The 20,172-nt window shown below is 50.6% G+C and overlaps 3 protein-coding genes across 6 annotated transcripts in view; 1 reads left to right on the plus strand and 2 right to left on the minus strand.

Annotated features, from left to right (window-relative positions):
* The window catches only part of Rpl28 (ribosomal protein L28), a 249,835-nt gene that overhangs the window by 15,201 nt on the left and 214,462 nt on the right, over nucleotides 1–20,172 (plus strand). The window lies entirely within an intron of this gene.
* On the minus strand, nucleotides 3,053–7,126 carry Tnni3 (troponin I3, cardiac type). Of its 2 annotated transcripts, none has more exons than XM_051162286.1 (8): nucleotides 6,970–7,126; nucleotides 6,555–6,567; nucleotides 6,303–6,389; nucleotides 5,818–5,859; nucleotides 5,426–5,557; nucleotides 4,648–4,737; nucleotides 4,012–4,188; nucleotides 3,053–3,199 (listed from the first exon to the last, which is right to left on the minus strand). In XM_051162286.1, exons 1-8 carry the CDS (start codon nucleotides 6,978–6,980, stop codon nucleotides 3,116–3,118), a joined length of 636 nt encoding a protein of 211 aa, XP_051018243.1. In that variant the 5' UTR covers nucleotides 6,981–7,126; the 3' UTR covers nucleotides 3,053–3,115. The 2 variants fall into 2 exon arrangements, with proteins under 2 accessions (XP_051018243.1, XP_051018242.1); XM_051162285.1 differs by having other exon boundaries at nucleotides 6,546–6,567.
* Nucleotides 7,887–15,764, minus strand: Dnaaf3 (dynein axonemal assembly factor 3). Its single transcript, XM_051162302.1, has 14 exons — nucleotides 15,670–15,764; nucleotides 15,481–15,569; nucleotides 14,975–15,117; nucleotides 14,253–14,346; nucleotides 13,034–13,191; nucleotides 12,551–12,733; nucleotides 11,909–12,034; nucleotides 11,687–11,809; nucleotides 11,204–11,315; nucleotides 9,382–9,493; nucleotides 8,954–9,028; nucleotides 8,676–8,874; nucleotides 8,181–8,432; nucleotides 7,887–8,096 (listed from the first exon to the last, which is right to left on the minus strand). The coding sequence occupies exons 2-14, from the start codon at nucleotides 15,563–15,565 to the stop codon at nucleotides 8,010–8,012; spliced, it is 1,749 nt and encodes a 582-aa protein (XP_051018259.1). The 5' UTR covers nucleotides 15,566–15,569; nucleotides 15,670–15,764; the 3' UTR covers nucleotides 7,887–8,009.

The raw sequence follows: 20,172 nt of genomic DNA on the forward strand, positions 1-20,172 counted from the left end.
AGCCTCTGTCTCAAAGGAGGAGGAGGAGGAGGGAAGGACAAGAAGGAAGAGGAAGAGGAGATCCTGCTCCAACTGTCACACCTGGTTCTCACTCCTGTCCTGCCCACTCCCCGAAAGACATCAACGAGAAGAACTCAGAGGCCGGTTACCTAAGGCTGGGTCCTTGGATGCTGTAGAGGGAGTCTGACGCTTCTGAGGACAATGACGCACCCCCTGGGTTTATAGGTAGATGCTCAGCCCCGCCCCAGGCTGGAGGAGAGGGCGAGGATTCCTCTGGTCAGAAACCATCCCCCACGCTCAGAGCCTGCTCTGCCCCCTCTGGCTCCAGTTTCGGGGTCCAACACCTGCCATCTGCTTCGAGAGAGCCCTGCTGGATTCCATCAGCAACAGCCTAGAGCCCAGGCTAGGTCAGACCACCCCCACAAGCTCTCTTAGAGAACCCAACAGTTCCCAGTGTTTTGGAGTCCCTATAACTGGAAACAGTACAGGAAAAGCGGGCTTAATGGCAAAAGGGAGGGCTCTAAGCCACGCTTCCTGCTTCTACCTCTGGGTGGCTTTTCTCAAATTTCTCCTCTAGCCTGTCTCTGGTTTCCATCTGCAAATTCCACCTCTTTTTTTTTTTTTTTTTCTTCCCCCTGTTCCTCCATCTCTTCCCCTCTGTGTCTCCGTCCAACTCCCCCCCCCCCCCGGGCCTCCCCACCCCCACTCCTTTGTCTGCCACCAGGATTCCACCACGGTGACAACAGGCGGCTAAAGCTGGGAAGCAGGTGTGGGGAGGAGGGAGAGGATGGGGTGTCAAGCTAAAGAGCCCCCACCCTCCCAGCCCCTCCTCACTCCATCTGACACAGATCTTTTTTAGTATCCTCCCACCCACCCCCTTTCCAGCCAAGCCATGACCTTGAACTCTAGGGGAGCCAGTGCCCAGAAAAGTAAGCGCCCCTGCCCCCCTCCCCCATCTGTGTGGGTTTGTGTATGTACGCGCATTCTGGGCATTTGCTTCCCATCTTGGAGCTGATATCTCTCCTCTCTCTCTCTCTCTCTCTCTCTCTCTCTCTCTCTCTCTCTCTCTCTCTCTCTCTCTCTCGCTCCCTTTCCCCCTCCTTTCCTCCCTCCCTCCCCTGGACTGCTGTGAAATTCTGGATAGTTTTTGTTTCTTTTGTTGGGGGTGGGTGGGAGATAAAAGATTTGACATGAGAAATGTACCATGCAGCAGGTCTCGTGTAGCCCAGGCTGGCCTAGAAATCGTTATGTAACTAAAGATGACCTTTAAGTCCTGGCCCTTTCAGGCTCCACCTTTCAGTGCTGGAATTAACAGTTTCTCCACGGTTTTGCCCTTGTGTGTTTCTGGGGTATCTCTGCATATTCATCTATACCTCGGTTTTTCTGTATCACTTTGGCTCTGACTCTCTGTGTCTGGGCCATGTGTCTATATTTATCAATCCTTTTGAGTGTCTTGCTTTGCGACTCTGTGCCCCCTCCCTTTAGTTTTCTATTTCTGGGGGGGGGGGCGAGTTGTGGGTTTTGGTTGGTTGGTTGTTGGTTTTGGGTTTTTTTGTTCTTGAGGGGGTTTTGTTTGTTTGTTTGTTTGTTTCACTGTTTAAAAAATTTTTATTAAAGCAAGAATTTTATAATTTAAATTACATTTCCTTGCTTAGTCATCAGTTCTGCTACTTAAAACAGGACATCCCAAGCTATTCCACAGTAAAGAATTACAAAATTAAAGAAAGGAATGCTTTAAATTTTTGTACTTTGCTGAAAATTCTTTTCCCAGGGTCTATTGTTTTTTGAGACAGAGTTTCTCTGTGTAGCCCTGGCTGTCCTGGACTCACTCTGTAGACCAGGCTGGCCTCGAACTCACAGTGATCCACCTGCTTCTGCCTCCTGAGTGCTGGGATTAAAAGCGTGCGCCACCAGCGCCCAGCTTGGTGTTAATGTGCAGGTGATTATGCTGGCCTGCCCTCAGGGACCTAGCAATTGCTTAGCAGCAGGTGTGTGTGCCTTGATAAAAGGGCCCCCACCACATCAGCTTCCTTACTCCCTGTGGTCTGTGCCCGTCTATCCTTCTCTGCATCCTCCCTGCCCCCTTCTCTGCCCTCATGGCGCTGTTCCTGTCTGTCCCCCTGTCTCCATGTGCACTTGGCTGCCTCTACCCCTTCTTCAGGTCCTCACTCCTCTCCCTTCCCCCCAGTAAACCCCCTTTATACCAGATCTGTTACATGGCAAAATTTCTCAGGGGCACACCTTGGCATGGGCCCACCATGGCACCCCATAGATACATATTTCATAACACTAAGTATGCATCTCTGGCTGTCCTGGAATCCCGTATGTAGACCAGGCTGGCCTCAAATTCACATAGATCCACCTGACTCTGCCTCCTGAGTACTGGGATTAAAGGTGTGCAACACCATGCATGGCTTAGTTTTCTGTTTCTGTCTCTTATAGGGTCACCATCGTCTGCCTCACTGTGAATATATCTGGGTTGGGTTTTTGTTTGTTTGTTTGTTTTTTGGTTTGGTTTTTTTGTTTGTTTTGTTTTGTTTTGTTTTTTGGCACTTTCAAATTCTTATCTTTAACTAAATTTTTAAAATATGTATAGTTTGTCTGAGCAGAAGCCAGAAGAGAGCTAGTTGTGAGTTGCTATGTGTGTGCTGGGAACTGAATCTGGATCCTCTAGGGGTGAAAGCCAGAGCTCTTGACCCACAGCCACCCCCGGGGCCCATTAACACGCTTTTCTTTGGGTCTAGCATGTTCTATGTCCTCTGTAAAAGAGACTACCCCATGTTAGAAATGTGCCTGTGACTACACCCCATGGCTTTGAGGCACACCAACCCTCAATTCCCCCCACCTCCTCCTCCTTTTTGGTTTTGCGAGACAGGGTTTCTCTGTAGCCTTGGCTGTCCTGGACTCACTTTGTAGACCAGGCTGGCCTCGAACTCACAGCGATCCACCTGCCTCTGCCTCCTGAGTGCTGAGATTAAAGGCATGTGCCACCATTGCCGGCTTCCCCCATCTTTCTCATGCCTAAGCCCCAGGGTAACAGACACACAGTCACTTCCAGTTTAGAGAGGTTTATTCGTCAGGAACATCCTCAGAGCAAAGTGTGGGAGCCATGGACTCAGCCCTCAAACTTTTTCTTGCGGCCCTCCATTCCACTTAGTGCGTCAATGTTCTTGCGCCAGTCTCCCACCTCCCGGTTTTCCTGGAGGTGAAAGGTCAGACGTTAAGGACTCTTTCTGGTCCCTGCCCCCTGAATATCCTCCACCTGCCCTCGAGATTGTTAGACCATTCTATGCAGGAAGCCTATCCAGGAATCATGTTCTAGGAGACAACTCAGACAATCTGGCAAACTTTCTGTGAGCATTTCCCATTCTCCCCATTCACTTCCCTTCTCCCCCCCATGTACTTCCTGTTTCCCCATGAACTTCCTGTTTCCCTCATGCACTTCCTGTCTCCCCATATACTTCTTGCTTCTCCCGTGCATTTTCCTGTCTTCACTATGTGCCTGTCTCCTCCATTCACCTCCATTCTTCCTCCATGCACTTCCTGTCTCCCCATGCACTTCCTGTCTCCCCCATGCACTTCCTGTCTCCCTCATGCACATCCAGTCTCTTCGCATTTCCTGCCCCTTGCTACTTCTCTCTCCCTAATGCACTGTTTCCTAATGCACTGTTTTTCCTTCTGGCTTTTTTTTTTTTTTTTAAAAGATTTATTTATTATTTATACTGGATTCTGTCTGCATGTGTGCCTGCAAGCCAGAAGAGGGCACCAAATCTCACTACAGATGGTTGTGAGCCACCACGTGGTTGCTGGGAATTGAACTCAGGACCTTTGGAAGAACACCCAGGGCTCTTAACCTCTGAGCCATCTCTGCAGCCCCCTCTTCTGACTTCTTGAGGTCCCTCCATCACTAGCTTCTCACTAGAACCCCAAGTGCATCTGCTCTCTGCTGCCCTTGTGGTCATGACCGTTCAGACCGTCCCAAGCATCTTCCTAAGCCTGGCCCACACTCACCTTCTCAATGTCCTCCTTCTTAACCTGCTTGAGGTGGGCCCTCAGGTCCAAGGACTCCTTGGCCCGCGTGCCCAGCAGCGCCTGCATCATGGCATCGGCTGAGATCCTTACTCTTCGAAGTGTGGGCCGCTTGAACTTGCCACGCAGGTCATAGATCTTCTGGGTCAGATCTGCGATCTGGGGGGTGGGGCGGGGGGGGTGACCGTGGAGAACCCTTCTTTCCTCTGCTTCCTTCCTGCACACCTCTTCTAACCTACAATTTCCCTATATGCATGTCTTGCTCTCCGTATCTAAACCCCATCCTCTCTTCCAGACTCTAACCCGCAACTGCGTGTTCTTCCCGATATCCCCCAGTCCCATCAATCAAAGCTTCCAACACGACTCAGTCCAACACTGTGCTGATCGTGACTCCCCGGCCCGGGGCTCAACTCATTTACTACGACTCAGTGCTCCAGTCGCACATGTCCGCAGACCTATTTAAGCCACTCAGGCTCTGCCTTGCAGGTGTCGTCTCTCTACTGAAACAGCTCCTTTGCCACAGTGTACCTACGCCACTGCCTGCTTTCTGACCAGAGCTATGTCAAGCACAGACAGCCACAGCCTGAGGTCTCAGTGGACTGCGGAGGTGCTTCCCACCTCAGTGACATTCTTGGTGACTTTTGCTTCCACATCGTATCTCTCTTCGTCCACTTTGTCCACCCGAGCATGAAGCTGCCGGCATAAGTCCTGATGAAGGAACGCAAGCATGTGTGTTGAAAGGGAGGCTGGACCCAGCATTCAGGAGAGAGGCAGGAGGATCGCTGCGAGTTGGAGGCCAGCCTGGTCTACAAAGCGAATCTAGGACAGCCAAGGTTACACAGAGAAACCCTGTCTCAAAAAAAAAGGGCTGAAGAGATGGCTCAGCAGTTAAAAGCACTGTCTGTTCTTCCAGGGGCCCTGAGTTCAATTCCCAGCAACCACATGATGGCTCACAACCATCTATAATATGATCTGATGTGCACTGTAAACATAATAAATAAATCTTTAAAAAAAAAAAAAAAGAAGAAGAAAACAAAAAAAAGGGGGGGGGGGAGGAAAAGGGAGGCTAGACACTAGGTTTCTTAGTCTGAGGGAGGAGTCCTAAGGGTCAGACCTCCAAGTGTGAGGAGTTGTGGATTCCTGGCTCTGAGAAAGGAAGGAAACAACATTAGAATGTGGACTCCAGGTACTTAAATGTACCAAGGAACCGAGAATTCTGAGATTTGGCTGATAAAGACTGGAGAAATACACTAAGTATTGAAACTGTTTTGTTTGGCACAAGCAGATGGCGCTGGTGCTCCTAGTCCTGGTACCCGTACCCGAGGGATGCCGGGCCAGGGATGAGGAACCTCGGGTCCCGGCCTTAGCAGGAAGCCCTACTTTGTGAGCTGCTTACCTGAAGCTCTCCAAAGCCCAGTCCATCCAATTCCAAAGGCTGGCAACGAGTGCTGAGAACGCGCCCTTTCTCTCCACGTCGCTCCTCTGCCTCACGCTCTATCTCCTGCTTTGCAATCTGCAGCATCAGAGTCTGCGGAATGGTTGGAGCAGACATCAGCGTCCCCAAAAGTTTAGAAATAAAAATTTTTCCTTCATCTCTCAGAGAAACAGGACATCCAAGCTGGTGTCTTTTATTTAAAAACTTTGTCTCATTTCTGTGCGCACGTATAAGTTTGCGCGTGTCATTGCGTGCGGGGGAGGGGGTGGAGGAGCAGGGAATGACTCTTTCCTAAATAAAACCACGCCCCCACAGCTCCGCCCACCAAAGCCCCGCCCCTCCGAGATAATCACCTTCAATTGAAGTTTTCTCGAGGCGGAGATCTTAGACTTTTTCTGCCAGGGTGATATGGAGAAAGGTCAGTGAGAGGTCCCAAAGTGGACATTGGGAGGAGCTGTAAGGCATCACTACCCACTAGAGTGCATGCCTACTACCTGAGTCCACCAGAAGCCATGGCCCTCGATCCCATCCACCAAACCTGAGCTCTGACTAGAGTTGCACACCGCCTATCTAACCACAGCTCCCCACGCTCATGCCTCAACCTTGAGGTAGGCAGAAGAGTTCTTCCCACGGGCAACTGTCACCAAGCCTAACATGCACCTTTCTGAAATTCCACCCCACCCATCGGGCTCCGCCCATCAGCAAAGCGCAGCTACCCCTTTTTTCCAAGGCCTTGCTGCCGCCCCTTCCCTCCGTCCCAGAGGATTCAGAACCCAGAAGCCTCGCCCAGCGGTGGCCCCGCTTTTTAGGACCTCCCACCCCCCTCCCACCGCTCCACCTTGGCATGTGGCTCCGTGGCATAGGCTCGGTAGTTGGCAGAGGAGCGGCGTCGGACAGGGGCAGGCGCCGGCTGGGGCTCCCCAGCCTGGAAGTGAAACACTCTACATCACTACCCAAATCCTCCCACCCAGTCCTTCTAGGTACCCTCACCTATAGCTTCAGGTTCCCCGCCAACCGCGTCCCAGTCCCCTCCCTGCAGTGCCCACTCTGAGCTGACAGTTCCCTACCCCACTTAGCTCACAGCGCTCACCGCATCGCTGCTCCTGAAGGGAGAGAAACCGTGAAGAGGCAATGGTTGGCAGCGGTCCCCTGACCAAGAGGTTGGGACTGCTAGTTTCCACTCTCTCCGATCCCAGGAGTTCCCAAACTGGTTTGTTTGTTTGTTTGTTTTGTTTGTTTGTTTTTTAGATAGGGTCTCTCTGTGTAGCCTTGACTCTCCTGGACTCGCTTTGTAGACCAGGCTGGCCTCGAACTCACAGAGATCCACCTGCCTCTGCCTCCTGTGCTGGGATTAAAGGCGTGCACCACCACCACCCCAAATTCTTACCTCATTTCCACCCCAAAGTCCAACCACCTAAGTCCTACCAGCTAAGGACCCTGAAGACAGATCAGGTCTCTCCCTCTTCCTTGGGGCCCCCAGTCCTAGGTTACCAAGATTCACTTACTCATCTGCCATGCTGCTCTCCAGAGGCCCTGAAAGGAATAGGTGATTCCTGGAGGGTCCTGGAAGGGTGTCCCCTATGACCTTGGAGGTCTCTAGGTTGGGTTTCCTTCTGGGCTGCTGGAGCCTCACTGAGGACACTGAGATAAGGAGCGAGGACAAAGACTAAATATACTTGCTGTCTCCTCCCCTGCCCAGGGTGAGAGATAACAGGGTGTGAGGAGCGGAGTGTGCAAAGCTCTAATTGGATCAACCGAGGGAGGTGCTGAGATCCCGTGGACCCACGCCCCTTGCCCTCCTGATGAGCCCACAGCTTCCTTCTCCCTCAGAATCAGGAAAATCTGGGAGCCAGTTCCCTGTTTTCTCAGACCCAAGAATTCAGCCTTCTTTGTACCCAGAACTTCAGGCCCCTCCTTCCCTCACACCTAGGGAGCCAGGCCCTGGCACTTCACTAAACTGTAGTCTTCCTAAGACCTCGAAATTCCCTCCTCCTCGTCTTCATTTCTTGGTCACTTTCAGTGTCCCTAGTCCCTAGTATGTTTAGTTTGAAGGTTCATGTGTAGGACCCCAGGTTCTCAGCCTACAACTGTGGCACGCAGGCCCCACAGTCGGGCTTCTACTTGCCTCCCTACCCTTCCCCCATCTCCTGGCACTGGAGACCATCCGAGGACAGAACACACAGAGGTGACCCTGCGCTCTTTATTTGAACCACGTTCAAGGGAGGATATGTCCTTGTCCCTCCCAAGGGTAGCATATCAGGAAAGGCCCAAGGCAAAAGAGAGGACCTGGAACCCAGGCTTGGACCTCCAGCCAGCGATAAGGCTCAGAGAACAATCTAAGACTCCCCCACCTGCCAAAGAGTAGAACTGAGTTCCATGGAAGATATTTGAAATTCTAGCTATTATCACTAGGGTTGAAAAAGAACGCAAAGTAAAACAGGCCACAGCCATAGGCTGAAGGTTGGTTATATCAGCTGGTGTCAGTCCAGGGGCCTGCTTCAGCGGTTAAAGGTGGGATTCTTGGGTTGCTAGGATTCAGGTTAAACTATAGTTTTGGAGGTACATTCACCATGGACATTGCCAGAGCTTCCTGGAGTGGGCTTATTACTTCCGGAGTTGGGGCCGGGTCAGCCTGAGGTGGGCTCATCTCTTCTAGAGGAGGGGCCTGGTCAGCCTGAGGTGGGTTCATCGCTTCTAGAGGAGGGGCCTGGTCAGCCTGAGGTAGGCTCACAGCTTCTAGAGGAAGGGCCTGGTCAGCCTGAGGTGGGCTCACCGCTTCTAGAGGAGGGGCCTGGTCAGCCTGAGGTGGGCTCATCTCTTCTAGAGGAAGGGCCTGGTCAGCCTGAGGTGGGCTCACCGCTTCTAGAGGAGGGGCCTGGTCAGCCTGAGGTGGGCTCATCTCTTCTAGAGGAGGGGCCTGGTCAGCCTGAGGTGGGCTCACTGCTTCTAGACAAGGGGCCTGATCAGCCTGAGGTGGGCTCATCTCTTCTAGAGGAGGGGCCTGGTCAGCCTGAGGTGGGCTCATCGCCTCTAGAGGAGGGGCCTGGTCAGCCTGAGGTGGGCTCATCGCTTCTAGAGGAGGGGCCTGGTCAGCCTGAGGTGGGCTCATCACTTCTAGAGGAGGGTCCATGCCATCCTGAGGTGGGCTCATAGCTTCTTGATGTGGGGCCTGGTCAGCCTGAGGTGAGCTCATCGCTTCTGGAGGAGGGGCCAGGACTTCTGAGGGCTCAGGCACAGATTTCACAGCTGAGTCTCCACCTCCCCTAGTAGAATCCCCTAACTTGTAGAAACGTGCAAAGGTCTCCGAGGGCATGGTTCCAGCATGAGGGGCAAACCCAGCTGCCCGTGCTATCTCCTCAACACGGTCTGAGAATGCCTTCAAGTCCTTGGGCCGCAGGTCCACCAAGTACCTGGTTCAGGAAACGGCATGTGAGGAGACCCAGCGTTTGGGCCAGCTGGGACCTTCCCAACCCCACTCCTCTGGCTCACCGAGCTAATTCCACAACCAGGTTCCCTCCGGGGGCCACGCAAGCTCCGAGCTCAGGGCTGAGAAGATGGACCATCCTGAGGAGAGAAAAGGCTAGGAGCTGAGATCCATAGGTGGGGACGAAGGCTCAGAGCAGGGTGGACACTGCAAGGCTGAAGTCCCAGACCCTCACAAAGAGGAAACTGGGGCCCCATCCTAGTGTTTTTTTTTCTTTTTAAAATATTTTTATTTAATTTTAATTTGTGTGCATTGGTGTGAGGGTGTCAGATCTTGGAGTTATAGACAGTTGTGAGCTGCCATGTGGGTGCTGGGAATTGAACCCAGGACCTTTGGAAGAGCAGACAGTACTCTTAACCACTGAGCCAACTCTCCAGCCCCCTAGTGTTTTGTTTGTTTGTTTGTTTTATGAGTACATTTGTGTACCACATACCCACAGGAGACATAGAGGAGCTGGAACCGGCCCTGGTAGCAGGTCTTGTGGTGGAGAGTCTGGGAAGAATCGAGAGGCAGAAAGTGGATAGTGAAGTGTTCCTGAGTAGGCACTGCAAAAGAAAGGGAAGGGAAAGGTCAGCTCTGGGGCTGGAGAGCTGGCTCAGCTGCTCAGAGGGCTAGCCACTCTTTCAGAGACCCTGGGTTTGGTGCCCAGCACCCAGAACCCAGGTGGGACAGCTTACACGTTTTTCGAGACAGGGTTTCTGTGTATAGCCTTAGCTGTCCTGAACTCATGTTGTAGACCAGGTTGGCCTCCAACTCACAGAGATCCACCTGCCTCTGCCTCCCAGAATGCTGGGATTATGGGGGTGTGCCACCCCACCCAGTTTACAACTATCTCTAACTCCAGTTTCTGGGGATATAGTGCCCTCTGTGTCCTCTGAAAGTACCTGCATGTGTGTGTTCATGCTCGCATAGATAGAAATCTTGAGATAGCCAAGGGGCTGGAGAGTTGGCTCAGCAGTTAAGAAGAGCACTGTCCAGCCAGGCGGTGGTGGCGCACACCTTTAATCCCAATACTCGAGAGGCAGAGGCAGGCGGATCGCTGTAAGTTCGAGGCCAGCCTGGTCTACAAAGTTCGTCCAGGACAGCCACAGCCAAGGCTACACAGAGAAACCTTGTCTCGGAAAAAAAAAAAAAAAAAAAAAAGCACTGTCTGCTCTTCCAGAGGTCCTGAGTTCAATTCCTAGCAACCACGTGGTGGCTCACAACTGTCTACACTGGGATCTGATGCTCTCTTCTGGCATGCAGGTAGAGCACTCATGTACATAAAATAAGTAAATAAGCCAAGTGTGAGTGTGGAGGCTCACTCCTTTAATCCCGCACTCGGGAGGCAGAAGCAGGCAGATCACTGTGAGTTTGAGGTCAGTTTCATCTACAAAGCGAGTCCTAGACAGCCAAGGCTAACACAGAGAGACCCTATCTCTAAAAAAGAAAATAAATAAATAAATAAAATCTTGAGAGAGAGCGAGAGACAGACAGAGACAGAGACAAAGTGATATACACAAGTGGGCAGACAAACAAATATTGGAGTCAACACTCCTTGTCACCTATTTTCGTTTTTGCTTTGAGACAGGTTCTCACCTTGTACCTGAAGGTGTCTGAAATTATTACCTACAACCAGGCATTTCCTCCTCCTGCCTGAGCCTTCTGGATGCTTGACAGTCACATACTGCCACGCCCCAGATTTCTTGTCTTTTTCTTTTAAAAAAATATTTTTGGTGATTTTTTTTTCTTCTGATGACGTGTGATAGTCAGGTGACAACCTTTATTGAGTCAGCTCTCTCCTTCCACCTTTACTTGTGTCTCAGGGTTGAACCTGAGTATCAAGGTCCTGCCTGACAGCAAGCACTTGTCCCTGCTGAGCTATCTTGTCAACAGAGGCCTCCTTTTTATCCTTTCCCTGAGCTGGATTGCTGCAAATCCAAAGTGGTGGGCTCAGGAGGGAAAGAAAGTGGGGGTGGTCTCTTGAATAGGGGAACAGGCAGCTAGGGAGGAGTGAATTAAAGAATGGGATAGAAAAAGGGACAGCCAGAATCCATGTAGAGAAAACGTCTTGGGAGGAATCTAGACGGATCCCAGTCAGACCTCTACAGAGGGCTGAGAGTTCTTCTACTGCTGGTGTCAGGGTTTAGGAAACTGAGAACAAGGGAGAAAAAAAATGAGAACAAACAACTGTCCAGGTATTCTGAACCAGCTCCATCCAAGCTTGGGGGGGAAATACAGCACCTATCTGGAGTTTGCAGCTGTTGTCTACCCACCATCTGGCGACTTGGGCTCCTGCAGGTTCCCCTGGACTGCTCTCGGGCCCCTCCTGGCGGCCACTTCTCTGAACAGCTCTGCAACGTTATGCTGTGTGATCTCGCTCGCCGTCTGCCCGGGGAGAAAGGAGGAGGGGACGTGAAGGCTAGGAACGTTAAGGATGGGCGAAGGCGGCTGGGACGGGGTTTATTGTGCGCAAGTGACAGCTAGATCCGAGCTAGACTTCTTTGTTGCTTTGCTAGGGCTGGGCTTTGGAACTAATAAGAGGACTGGATTTCCTCCAGGGAGGAAGAGGAGGTAGGACCCAAGAGGCTGGGGGACAAAAAGCCTGTTATTTGGATGGAGACACTGTACCAAAATAAGGGATGTAGCTCAAAAAGTTTTGTCGTAGCTTGGCGGAAGGGGAGGGGCTTGGAAGGCAAAGAGCAGGAATTTGTTTATTGGGCCTGATTCTAACACCACCCCACATCCCGGGCTCACACCTTGACCGGTTGTCCGTTGCTGGTCCGCAAGAGGCTCTGGTCATCCGCCTCAATGCCAAAAGCCACAAAGGGCCCCGTGGCGATGTCCCCCCAGTATCCTCGCACTGCCACGCGTTCCCCACGCTAGACGGGGGAAAAAAAAAACAAGGTTAGGTCCAAATCGGGGACTTTTACTCGTAGATACCTAAAATAAGCACACCAGACCTGGGAGTAGACACTCACATGGCTCAGGAGGCGACCCGACGCCAGGGTCCTGTTGGGCACCTGGTAAGCACTCGAGTCTCTGAGTTCAAAGGCGACACCTGTGTCCCGCCAGCGTCGGAATTCCTGGATGTGGATGACTCGGGCCTGGAGATGAGGAAGAGAAAGAAGGCCCCGACGAATCTGGTATAGGACTCCAATTTTATACCTAGAGGAATCCCTCCTACCTCAAACTCAGAGGTCCAGACCCAGCCCTCTCTCTCTTTCTCTTTCTCTCTCTCTCTCTCTCTCTCTCTCTCTCTCTCTCTCTCTCTCTCTCTCTCTCTCTCTCTCTCTCTCTCTCTCTCTCTCTCTCTCTCTCTTTAACATTTTGTCTTTATTGTGTATACAATGTTATGTCTGCATGTACACCTGCAGGCCAGAAGAGGGCACCAGATCACATTATAGATGGTTGTGCGCCATCATGCGGTTGTGGGAATTGAACTCAGGACCTTTGGAGGAGCAGCCATCTCTCCAGCCCGACCCAGCCCTCTTTCCTCACCCACAGGTGTCCAGACGCCAGCACTCCTCCTCCCTCGGATCCATTGGGGGAGGGGGCAAAAGTTTCAGTCCTCTCCTTTCCCTCAGAACTCAGGTGCAGGCCACGCTCCTAGGTTTCCTCACCCCTCGATCGTGCAGCTTCATGCTGAGGTCCCAGTCAGCAACACCACGCCGGGAGTCGTAGCGGGTACCCAGGTAGTGGCGCAGCCTCGAGTCCCAAAGGCAACTCATGGGAAAAACCTCTGGTCCCTTCTCCCCACCTGACCAGAAGCGGAACACGGCCTCCAGGGCATCCCGCTCGCGGAACTGCACAGCCAAGGAACGCATGGAGAGATCCAGAGATACAGGGAGGGCACCCCTCCCATTCCATTTGGTAGGAATGATGATTTAGGGATGGGGAAAAAAATTTGAGACTCAGACAGCAAAACCTCCCCTAACCCTAGACCCCAACAATGGGAGCCACAGTGGTGGAACTGGGACCCCCACACCCGGTCTTCTCCAGCCCCTTAATTCCTCTGAACCCCTTGTTTCCATTCTTCCTGCAGCCACCCAAATTTCAAGCCACGCTCGCTCCCTTCCCCCAGCAGAGGTGGGCAGCTGCGGCACCTTGAGCGGCCGGAGGCTGAGCCAGGGTAGTTGCTCCTCCAGGCGATCCGGCTCCGGGACCAGGTGGGCCAGGCAGCTGGCCTGGGCGCGCACGAAGGCAGCTACTGAGGGTCGCAGCAGCGCATTCCCCCACAGCTCCAGGAAGGTCTCACTCCGCTCTGGAAGGAGGTGGGAAGGATGAAGCGGGGGGGGGGGGGAGTGCGGGGGGTACGGGGTGGAGAGGAGACATGGCAAACTGCACCGATCTGGGAACCGCAACCACCACCCAGCACTGCGGACCCTAACCCTAAGCCTAACCCTGAGTTCACGAACGCAAGGTAAGCTGGTCTATATCTTCAAGCCTCTTTTTACATTTTTTTTTTTTTTGAAGAAAACTAAACTTTTGATTCATTCTAAGTGTATGTGGCCGAGTGTACATCTGTGCACCACGTGCAAGACCTTTCAGAAGTCAGAAGAGTGTGACACAGCCCCTGGAACACAATAAAACTTTATCTGAAAGCAAAGTTAAAACCAAACCAAATCAGCCAAAACTCCGCAATAAAGATGAAATAATTTAATATTGTAATACCATTTTTTTTTTTTGGTCATTTTCATTTTGATATAAGAAGGAAACCCACTGGATAACGGTGGTGCATGCCTTTAATCCTGGCACTTGGGAGGCAGAGGAAGGCAGATACATGAGTTCAAGGCCAGTCCGGTCTACAGAGGGAATTATAGGACATTGAGGGATACAGAAAGCGATACACAGAGAAAGCCTGTCTGGAAAACCAAAAGAAGAAAAAGAAAAAAGAAAAGAAAGAAAGAGGGCTGCAGAGATGGCTCAGATGTTCTTCCAAAGGTCCTAAGTTCAATTCCCAGCAACCACATGTAGGATCACAGCCATCTGTAATGAGATATGGTGCCCTCTTCTGGTGGTCAGGCACACATGCAGGCAGAATGCTGTATACATAATAAACTTTTTTTTTTTTTTTTTAAAGAAAGAAACCGAAGGGACTCCCCACATGTGCTAGGCAAGCGTCTTACCAAATGAGCTATATGCTCAGACAACAGTTTCTCTGAATACTCTTGGCTGACCTGGAACTCACTCTGTATATAGTCCAGGCTGGCCTCGAACTCAGCAATCTGCCTGCCTCTGCCTCCCAAGTGCTGGGATTAAAGGCTTGCGCTGCTGCTGCTGCCACCACCACCTGGCTGAATGCTAGATTCTTAAGCAACTGACCTTGGAGCCCCATCTTCTCCGGTTCTTCTAGGGCTAGACTGAAGATCAGCATGTGTCTCGCCACAGCTTCCAGATTATTCTCCAGCGCGTAAAACTGGAGGCCGGACAGACAAGACAATTCTGCAGGCAGATCTAGGAGCCCAGAACACCGGCCTCCCCTAAACCCCCGCTACAGAGAAGGAACCCAACCAGAGACCTTGCACAAGCTACCACGGCGCTCCACCACTGAGTTACATGCCCAGCTGTATGCAGTAAGGTTTCCCTAGGGAGCCCTTGAACTCTAGCCTTTAACTCTCTGTAGCCCAGGATGGCCTTGAACTTGACGTCCTTCTCCTGCCTCAGCCTCCTGTGCACCTTCTAACACTAGGTACCAGCTTGCCAGTCCCGTTTCTTCATCCTACGTCTGGATTCCATATCATGCTTCACACCACGACTGGAGACCTGGTCCCTGATCCCTCGTCCTTACCGAATGAAGCCAGGGAGCCCCAAACCCCAGGGCCTTACTTCCCCCTAACACATGGGTCTGAGATCCCCAGTTTCCACCTCCTCAGACCCCTCTCCCCCCACAGCTTAGCCTCCAGTCATTCTCTCCTCTAGGACTTGGAAACTTTCATTCCAACTCTCTCTTCTCTCAAAGGCCGGGGGGGGGTGTGGGGGGGGTAGAATCTAGCCTCTCACTCAGTTCATCCCGCCCCATCCAAGACCCGGGGATGCCAGCTCACATTGAATCTCCTGGGAGGCCAGAGCGCTGCCCTGGCCAGTGTCCGCAGCATGTGTCTGCCATCTACAGAGCCTAATAGCAGGGCATCCAGCTCGGGGATCTTGTCCTCTGTAGCGGCCTGTGACTCCGGGTCCACAGGAGGACCCTGGCAAGATGACAGCAGGTAGGGATGGTGGCCTCGTTTCCTTCATTCCTGCAGCTACCTTTAGAAACTACGAATCCAGCAGACCTGGTCCCCCAAGCCTGGGTTCCAAAGAGAGCCTTACAGGCATTCAGTATTATCAAAGAAGATTATGGGGGTGCTCCTCTCCCCGAGCCATTTAATTTAGGGAACGTTGGCATACACGCCCCATTAGTATCCACCCCGACACACACACACACACACACACACACACACACACACACACACACACGGACACGGACACAAGTGCTGTGGGTTGTGCGCACGTGGGAGTTGAAAAGGCACATCTGTCTAAGACCGTGTGTGGTCCTAGGGTAGAGACTCACTTTCAGCCTGTAGGTCCAGCGCTGGGGACAGACCCCACCAGGACACAGTGCCAAAGCCGGCGCCATAACCCGCAGGTGTGGTCATCGCCCTGTGGGACAGGGATCCTGGGAATTCCACGCTTGTCCACCCCATCCCTTTCTCACTGCCCCTCGTTTATTGCCCCTTCGCCTCCAAGTCGGTCCCCTCACCTTTACCCTTCCAAATATCCGGAGGTGGCCGTTCTCCCACAGGATCCTGGGCTCTGGTGTCCTGAAAGCCTGCACAAACTGTCTCCCAGAGGCTCTGCCCTCTCTGTGTTGTCGGCCAATTGGAGCAGCTGGTCTTGCATCATTGCTATCAACTGACCAATGAACGTGAAAGACTACCTCCCATTGCGAACTTTTGACCAATAGAAACGCCGGCGGATGGCTGCGGCGCGGTCCGGAACAGGACGCCGGACTCGGTTGTCATAACGACGGCGTGCGGCCAGAGAAGGGTACCTAGATTTGCCCAAATTTCTAGGAAGGGGGAGGACCTAGGTTGATGCTTCAAATTAAATCAGAACTGAGCGACATCTTTTTCCTGTTATTTTTCTTTGTTTATTCCTCCTCTTCATCCTCTTCTCCCCGTCCTCCTCCTGCTCCTCCTCCTCCTCTTCCTCCTCTTTCTGAGGCAGGGTCCCTCTGTATTCGAGAGCTACTCCAAACACACAGCAATCCTCCTGTCTCTGTCTCCTGAGTTCTGGGTTTAAGGGTTGTGAGCCACCCCTCCTGGCTTCGAATGAAATCTCTGTGAATCCAAAGTATAGCGGGGAGCCCAGACTCAAGCCTTCAGACCTCTTGTTTTGTTTTGTTTTTTGATTTTGCTTCTCTCACACCTGGGCTCTGCATGAATACAGGCCTCACCAGGTGGAAAACAGGGCCCTTGCTCAGTAGATTTTCAAAAATAAGAGATCAGGCTGCTACTCACAGTTCATTACTCAATAATAAAGCCTTAGTGGGCACCGTGGCTCAGACCTGTAATCCCAGCATTCTGAAGGCGGAGGCAGGAGGATCAGTGCTTCAAGGCCAGCCTGGTCTGTATATCTTATTCCAGGCCAGCGAAGGCCACACAGAAGGACTCTGTATAAAAGCAAAAGAAAAGCAACAACAACAGTAACAGCCCTCCTTCCAGGAGCTAGTTAAGGGCACTTGATGCTCTTTTAGAAGGCTGCAGAGTTCAGCTCTCAGCATCCACCTCAGGAGGATCAGAACTGCCTGTATTTCCAGCTCCAGGGGATGTGACGTCCTCTTCTCACCTCTTTGAGCACCCACAAACACATGGCACATGTGCACACACAGTCACACAAATAAAGTATAAAAAAATTTTAATATAAATTAAAAAAAAAAAAAAACCCCTCTCGTTCCTGGGAGATACCTAACATTGGTCTCTCAGACCCAAAGCAATTAACAGAATTTACTAGAAGGAAGGAAAAATCAAACGAGGTGGTTGAAGCTACAAAAATAATAGCTTCAGGGCTGGCATTAGTTTTGGTAGAGCTCTTGATGAGCATGCTTGAAGCACTGTGTTCCATGCCCAGCGCCACATAAAACCAGATGTGATAGTGCACAGACTATAAACAATTACTGGGGGTGGGGGGTGTAGGGGGGAGGAAAGTATGGTTAACAGTTCAAGCTTGATTATATAGAGATGGCTCAGCAGTCAAGAACACTGGCTGCTCTTCCAGTGGGCCTGGGTTCGGATCCCAACACGCACATGGCAGCCGGCTTATAACCCTCGGTATGTAACTCTAGTTCCAGGAAACCTGATGTCTTCTTCTGGCCTCTGAGGACACATATAAAGGTGTTGCACAGGTATCCATGCTGAGGGCATACACATAAAAAGAAATATATCCTTTGAAAGAAGTATATGGGGGGACTGGAGAGATGGCTCAGAGGTCAAGAGCACTGACTGCTCTTCCAGAGGTCCTGAGTTCAATTCCCAGCAACCACATGGTGGCTCACAACCATCCATAATGAGATCTGATGCCCTCTTCTGGCTTGCAGGTGTATATGCAGGCAGAGCACTGTATACATAATAAATAAACATGTAAATCTTTTTTTAAAAAGAAGTATATGTTATACTATCATCAAATTATAATATGTCATTCGAGGCTGATGATGAGACAATGCCTCACTCCTTTGTGTGTGTTTTGTACTGTATGCTCGTGTGCACATGCATGTGTGGGTGCTTGTGCCTCACCTCCCTAAATTACTTCAACATTCATTGGACGTTTTTCTTTTTAATATGTAGCCCAGGCTGGCCTCAAACTCATGATTTTCCTGCCTCCACCTCCTTCAACAAATCCTACCACAACCGGCCACTGGACTTATTTTTCATTTTTTCCTAGATTTCTCTCTCTCTCTCTCTCTCTCTCAAGACAGGGTCTCCCTGTTATGTAGCTTTGGCTGTCCTGGAACTTGCCATATAGACCAGGTTGGCCTCGAACTAACAGAGACCCACCTGCCTCTGCCTCCTGAGTGCTAGAACTAAAGGCACGTGTCACCACACCTGGCCTAGACGTGAGTGTGTTTCACCTGCATGGATATGCATGACCTGTGTGTCCAGTGACTGTGAAGGACAGAAGAAGTCATCAGATCCCAGATCCAATTATGGATGTCATGACCCCAATGTGTGGATGCCGGGAATCACACCCTGATCCTCTGCAAGAGCATCAAGTGCTCCTCACCACTGAGCCATCCCTCCAGACCCGGGATTTATTTCTTAACATCGGTGGCTATTTGTAATGGCTTTCTTTTCTTTTCTTTTTAAGATTTATTTATTTATTATTATATATACAGTGCTCTGCCTGCATGTACATCTGCAGGCCAGAGGAGGGCATCTGATCACATTATAGATGGTTGTGAGCCACCGTGTAGTTGCTGGGAATTGAACTCATGACTTCTGGAAGAGCAGTCAGTGCTCTTAACCACTGAGCCATCTCTCCAGCCCTGTAATGGTTTTCTTTTTATTGGTCTGTATTCTTGTTGAGATGAAAAGACCAGTGACCCCGAAAAGTTAACCTAAGTCGTAAAGGTTTGGGAAGTAGAGAGAGTTAGCTCTGCGATTAAGGGCACCTGTTGCTCTTGCAGAGGACCTAGGTTTTGGCTCCCAGCATCACAGAGTGACTCACAATGCTCAACCAATTCTAGCCCTAGGGGGTCCAAAGCTCTCTTCTAACCTCAGCGGGTGTCAGGCATACACAGGATTGGTGCACAAACATAGGGATGGGAAATATACCATAACAGGTTCAAGTACCAGGACTTAAAGTCAAACTTATGGGCTATGTGACTCCAAGCAAATTCTCTTCCTTTGTCAATAAGAATAAAGATTGTATTGATCATGAGGCTTATTTATTTAATTATAGATAGATAATACTGTCTTGATAAGAGCAACACAGCCACATTGGAGAAACAAGTGATATTATTTTGTAGAACTTTTTAAAATGTATTTTATTAATTTATTTATATTACATCTCAATTGTTATCCCATCCCTTGTATCCTCCCATGCCTCCCTCCCTCCCATTTTCCCCTTACTCCCCTCCTCTATGACTGTGACTGAGGGGGACCTCCTCCCCCTGTATATGCTTATAGGGTATCAAGTCTCTTCTTAGTAGAACTTTTTTTTCTTTCTCTTTTTTCTTTTTCTTGTTTGTTTGGGTGTTTTGTTTGTTTGTTTGTTTTTCAAGACAGGGTTTTTCTGTATAACAGTCCTGATTGTCCCAGAACTCACTCTGTAGACCAGACTGGCCTCCAACTCACAGAGATCTAACTGCCTCTGCCTCCAGAGTGCTGGGATTAAAGGCATGTGTCAACACGCCCAGAGATTTTATGGAAACATCTTAAATCCCATGGCCACCATAACCCATGTCGCTGATCTGATTTCCTTTCTGACTGACTGCCAGGAAGCTCAGGGGACAAATTTATACTCTTTTCCTAGTATCCAAGGATACTTCGTTCCCCATTTCCTACCTAACCTGCTGTTAGACTCCCTTCCCAAACAGCAGAGACTTTGTCTACCATGCCAAATTCTACCATGGGAGAGATGACATCACCCAAGTAATCATCTTCCCAGAAAGATGATAGGAAGCAACATGTGTTTGGAGATAGGGTGGGGTGGGGGGCAAGGCTGGAGAGATGGCTCAGAGGTTAAGAGCACTGGCTGTTCTTCCAGAGGTCCTGAGTTCAATTCCCAGCAACCACATGGTGGCTCAAAACCATCTATAATGGGATCTGATGCCCTCTTCTGGCCTGCAGGTGTATATATGGGCAGAGCAATGTATACATAATAATAATCATTATTATTATTATTATTATTATTATTATTATTATTATTATTATTATTATTATATTTTTAAAAAAGAATACAGAGGGGGAAATGGTACCACTGGCTTTTCCTCAAACAACTGCCCTTCCACAGATAAGGTCAGGCACCTTGAACATGGTATGGCCATAGATCCTCTAAATATTTCAGGGTAGTATAGTCACGGACTTTCTAAAATTTCAGTTGGAAACTTATCTTCTTTGTTTCCTTGATAAGAGTAAGTCACGGCCAAGTAAGGTGTGGGCTTGTGTGTAGTCTTGCTCCACACTTCAGGCATGCGTTAAATGTGGCATCCCCCTGCCTCATTCTCCCTAGTATCACAGGTCTGCAACACCAGGCCCCTGTGCAC

This window comes from Acomys russatus, chromosome 19, assembly GCF_903995435.1.
Source record: "Acomys russatus chromosome 19, mAcoRus1.1, whole genome shotgun sequence".
Taxonomy (NCBI): Eukaryota; Metazoa; Chordata; class Mammalia; order Rodentia; family Muridae; genus Acomys; species Acomys russatus.

Coding starts and splice junctions, on each gene's coding strand:
- Tnni3 (XM_051162285.1), bottom strand. Junction 5,558..5,817: donor CGAGAAAACTTCAATTGAAG/GTGATTATCTCG, acceptor ACCATTCCGCAG/ACTCTGATGCTGCAGATTGC. Junction 4,189..4,647: donor TCACCAAGAATGTCACTGAG/GTGGGAAGCACC, acceptor CCCACCCCCCAG/ATCGCAGATCTGACCCAGAA.
- Dnaaf3 (XM_051162302.1), bottom strand. CDS start 15,565: ATGACCACACCTGCGGGTTATGGCGCCGGCTTTGGCACTGTGTCCTGG. Junction 12,734..13,033: donor TCAGCCTCCGGCCGCTCAAG/GTGCCGCAGCTG, acceptor TTGGCTGTGCAG/TTCCGCGAGCGGGATGCCCT. Junction 8,097..8,180: donor AAGCTGTGAGCCTACCTCAG/GCTGACCAGGCC, acceptor AGCCCACCTCAG/GCTGACCCGGCCCCAACTCC.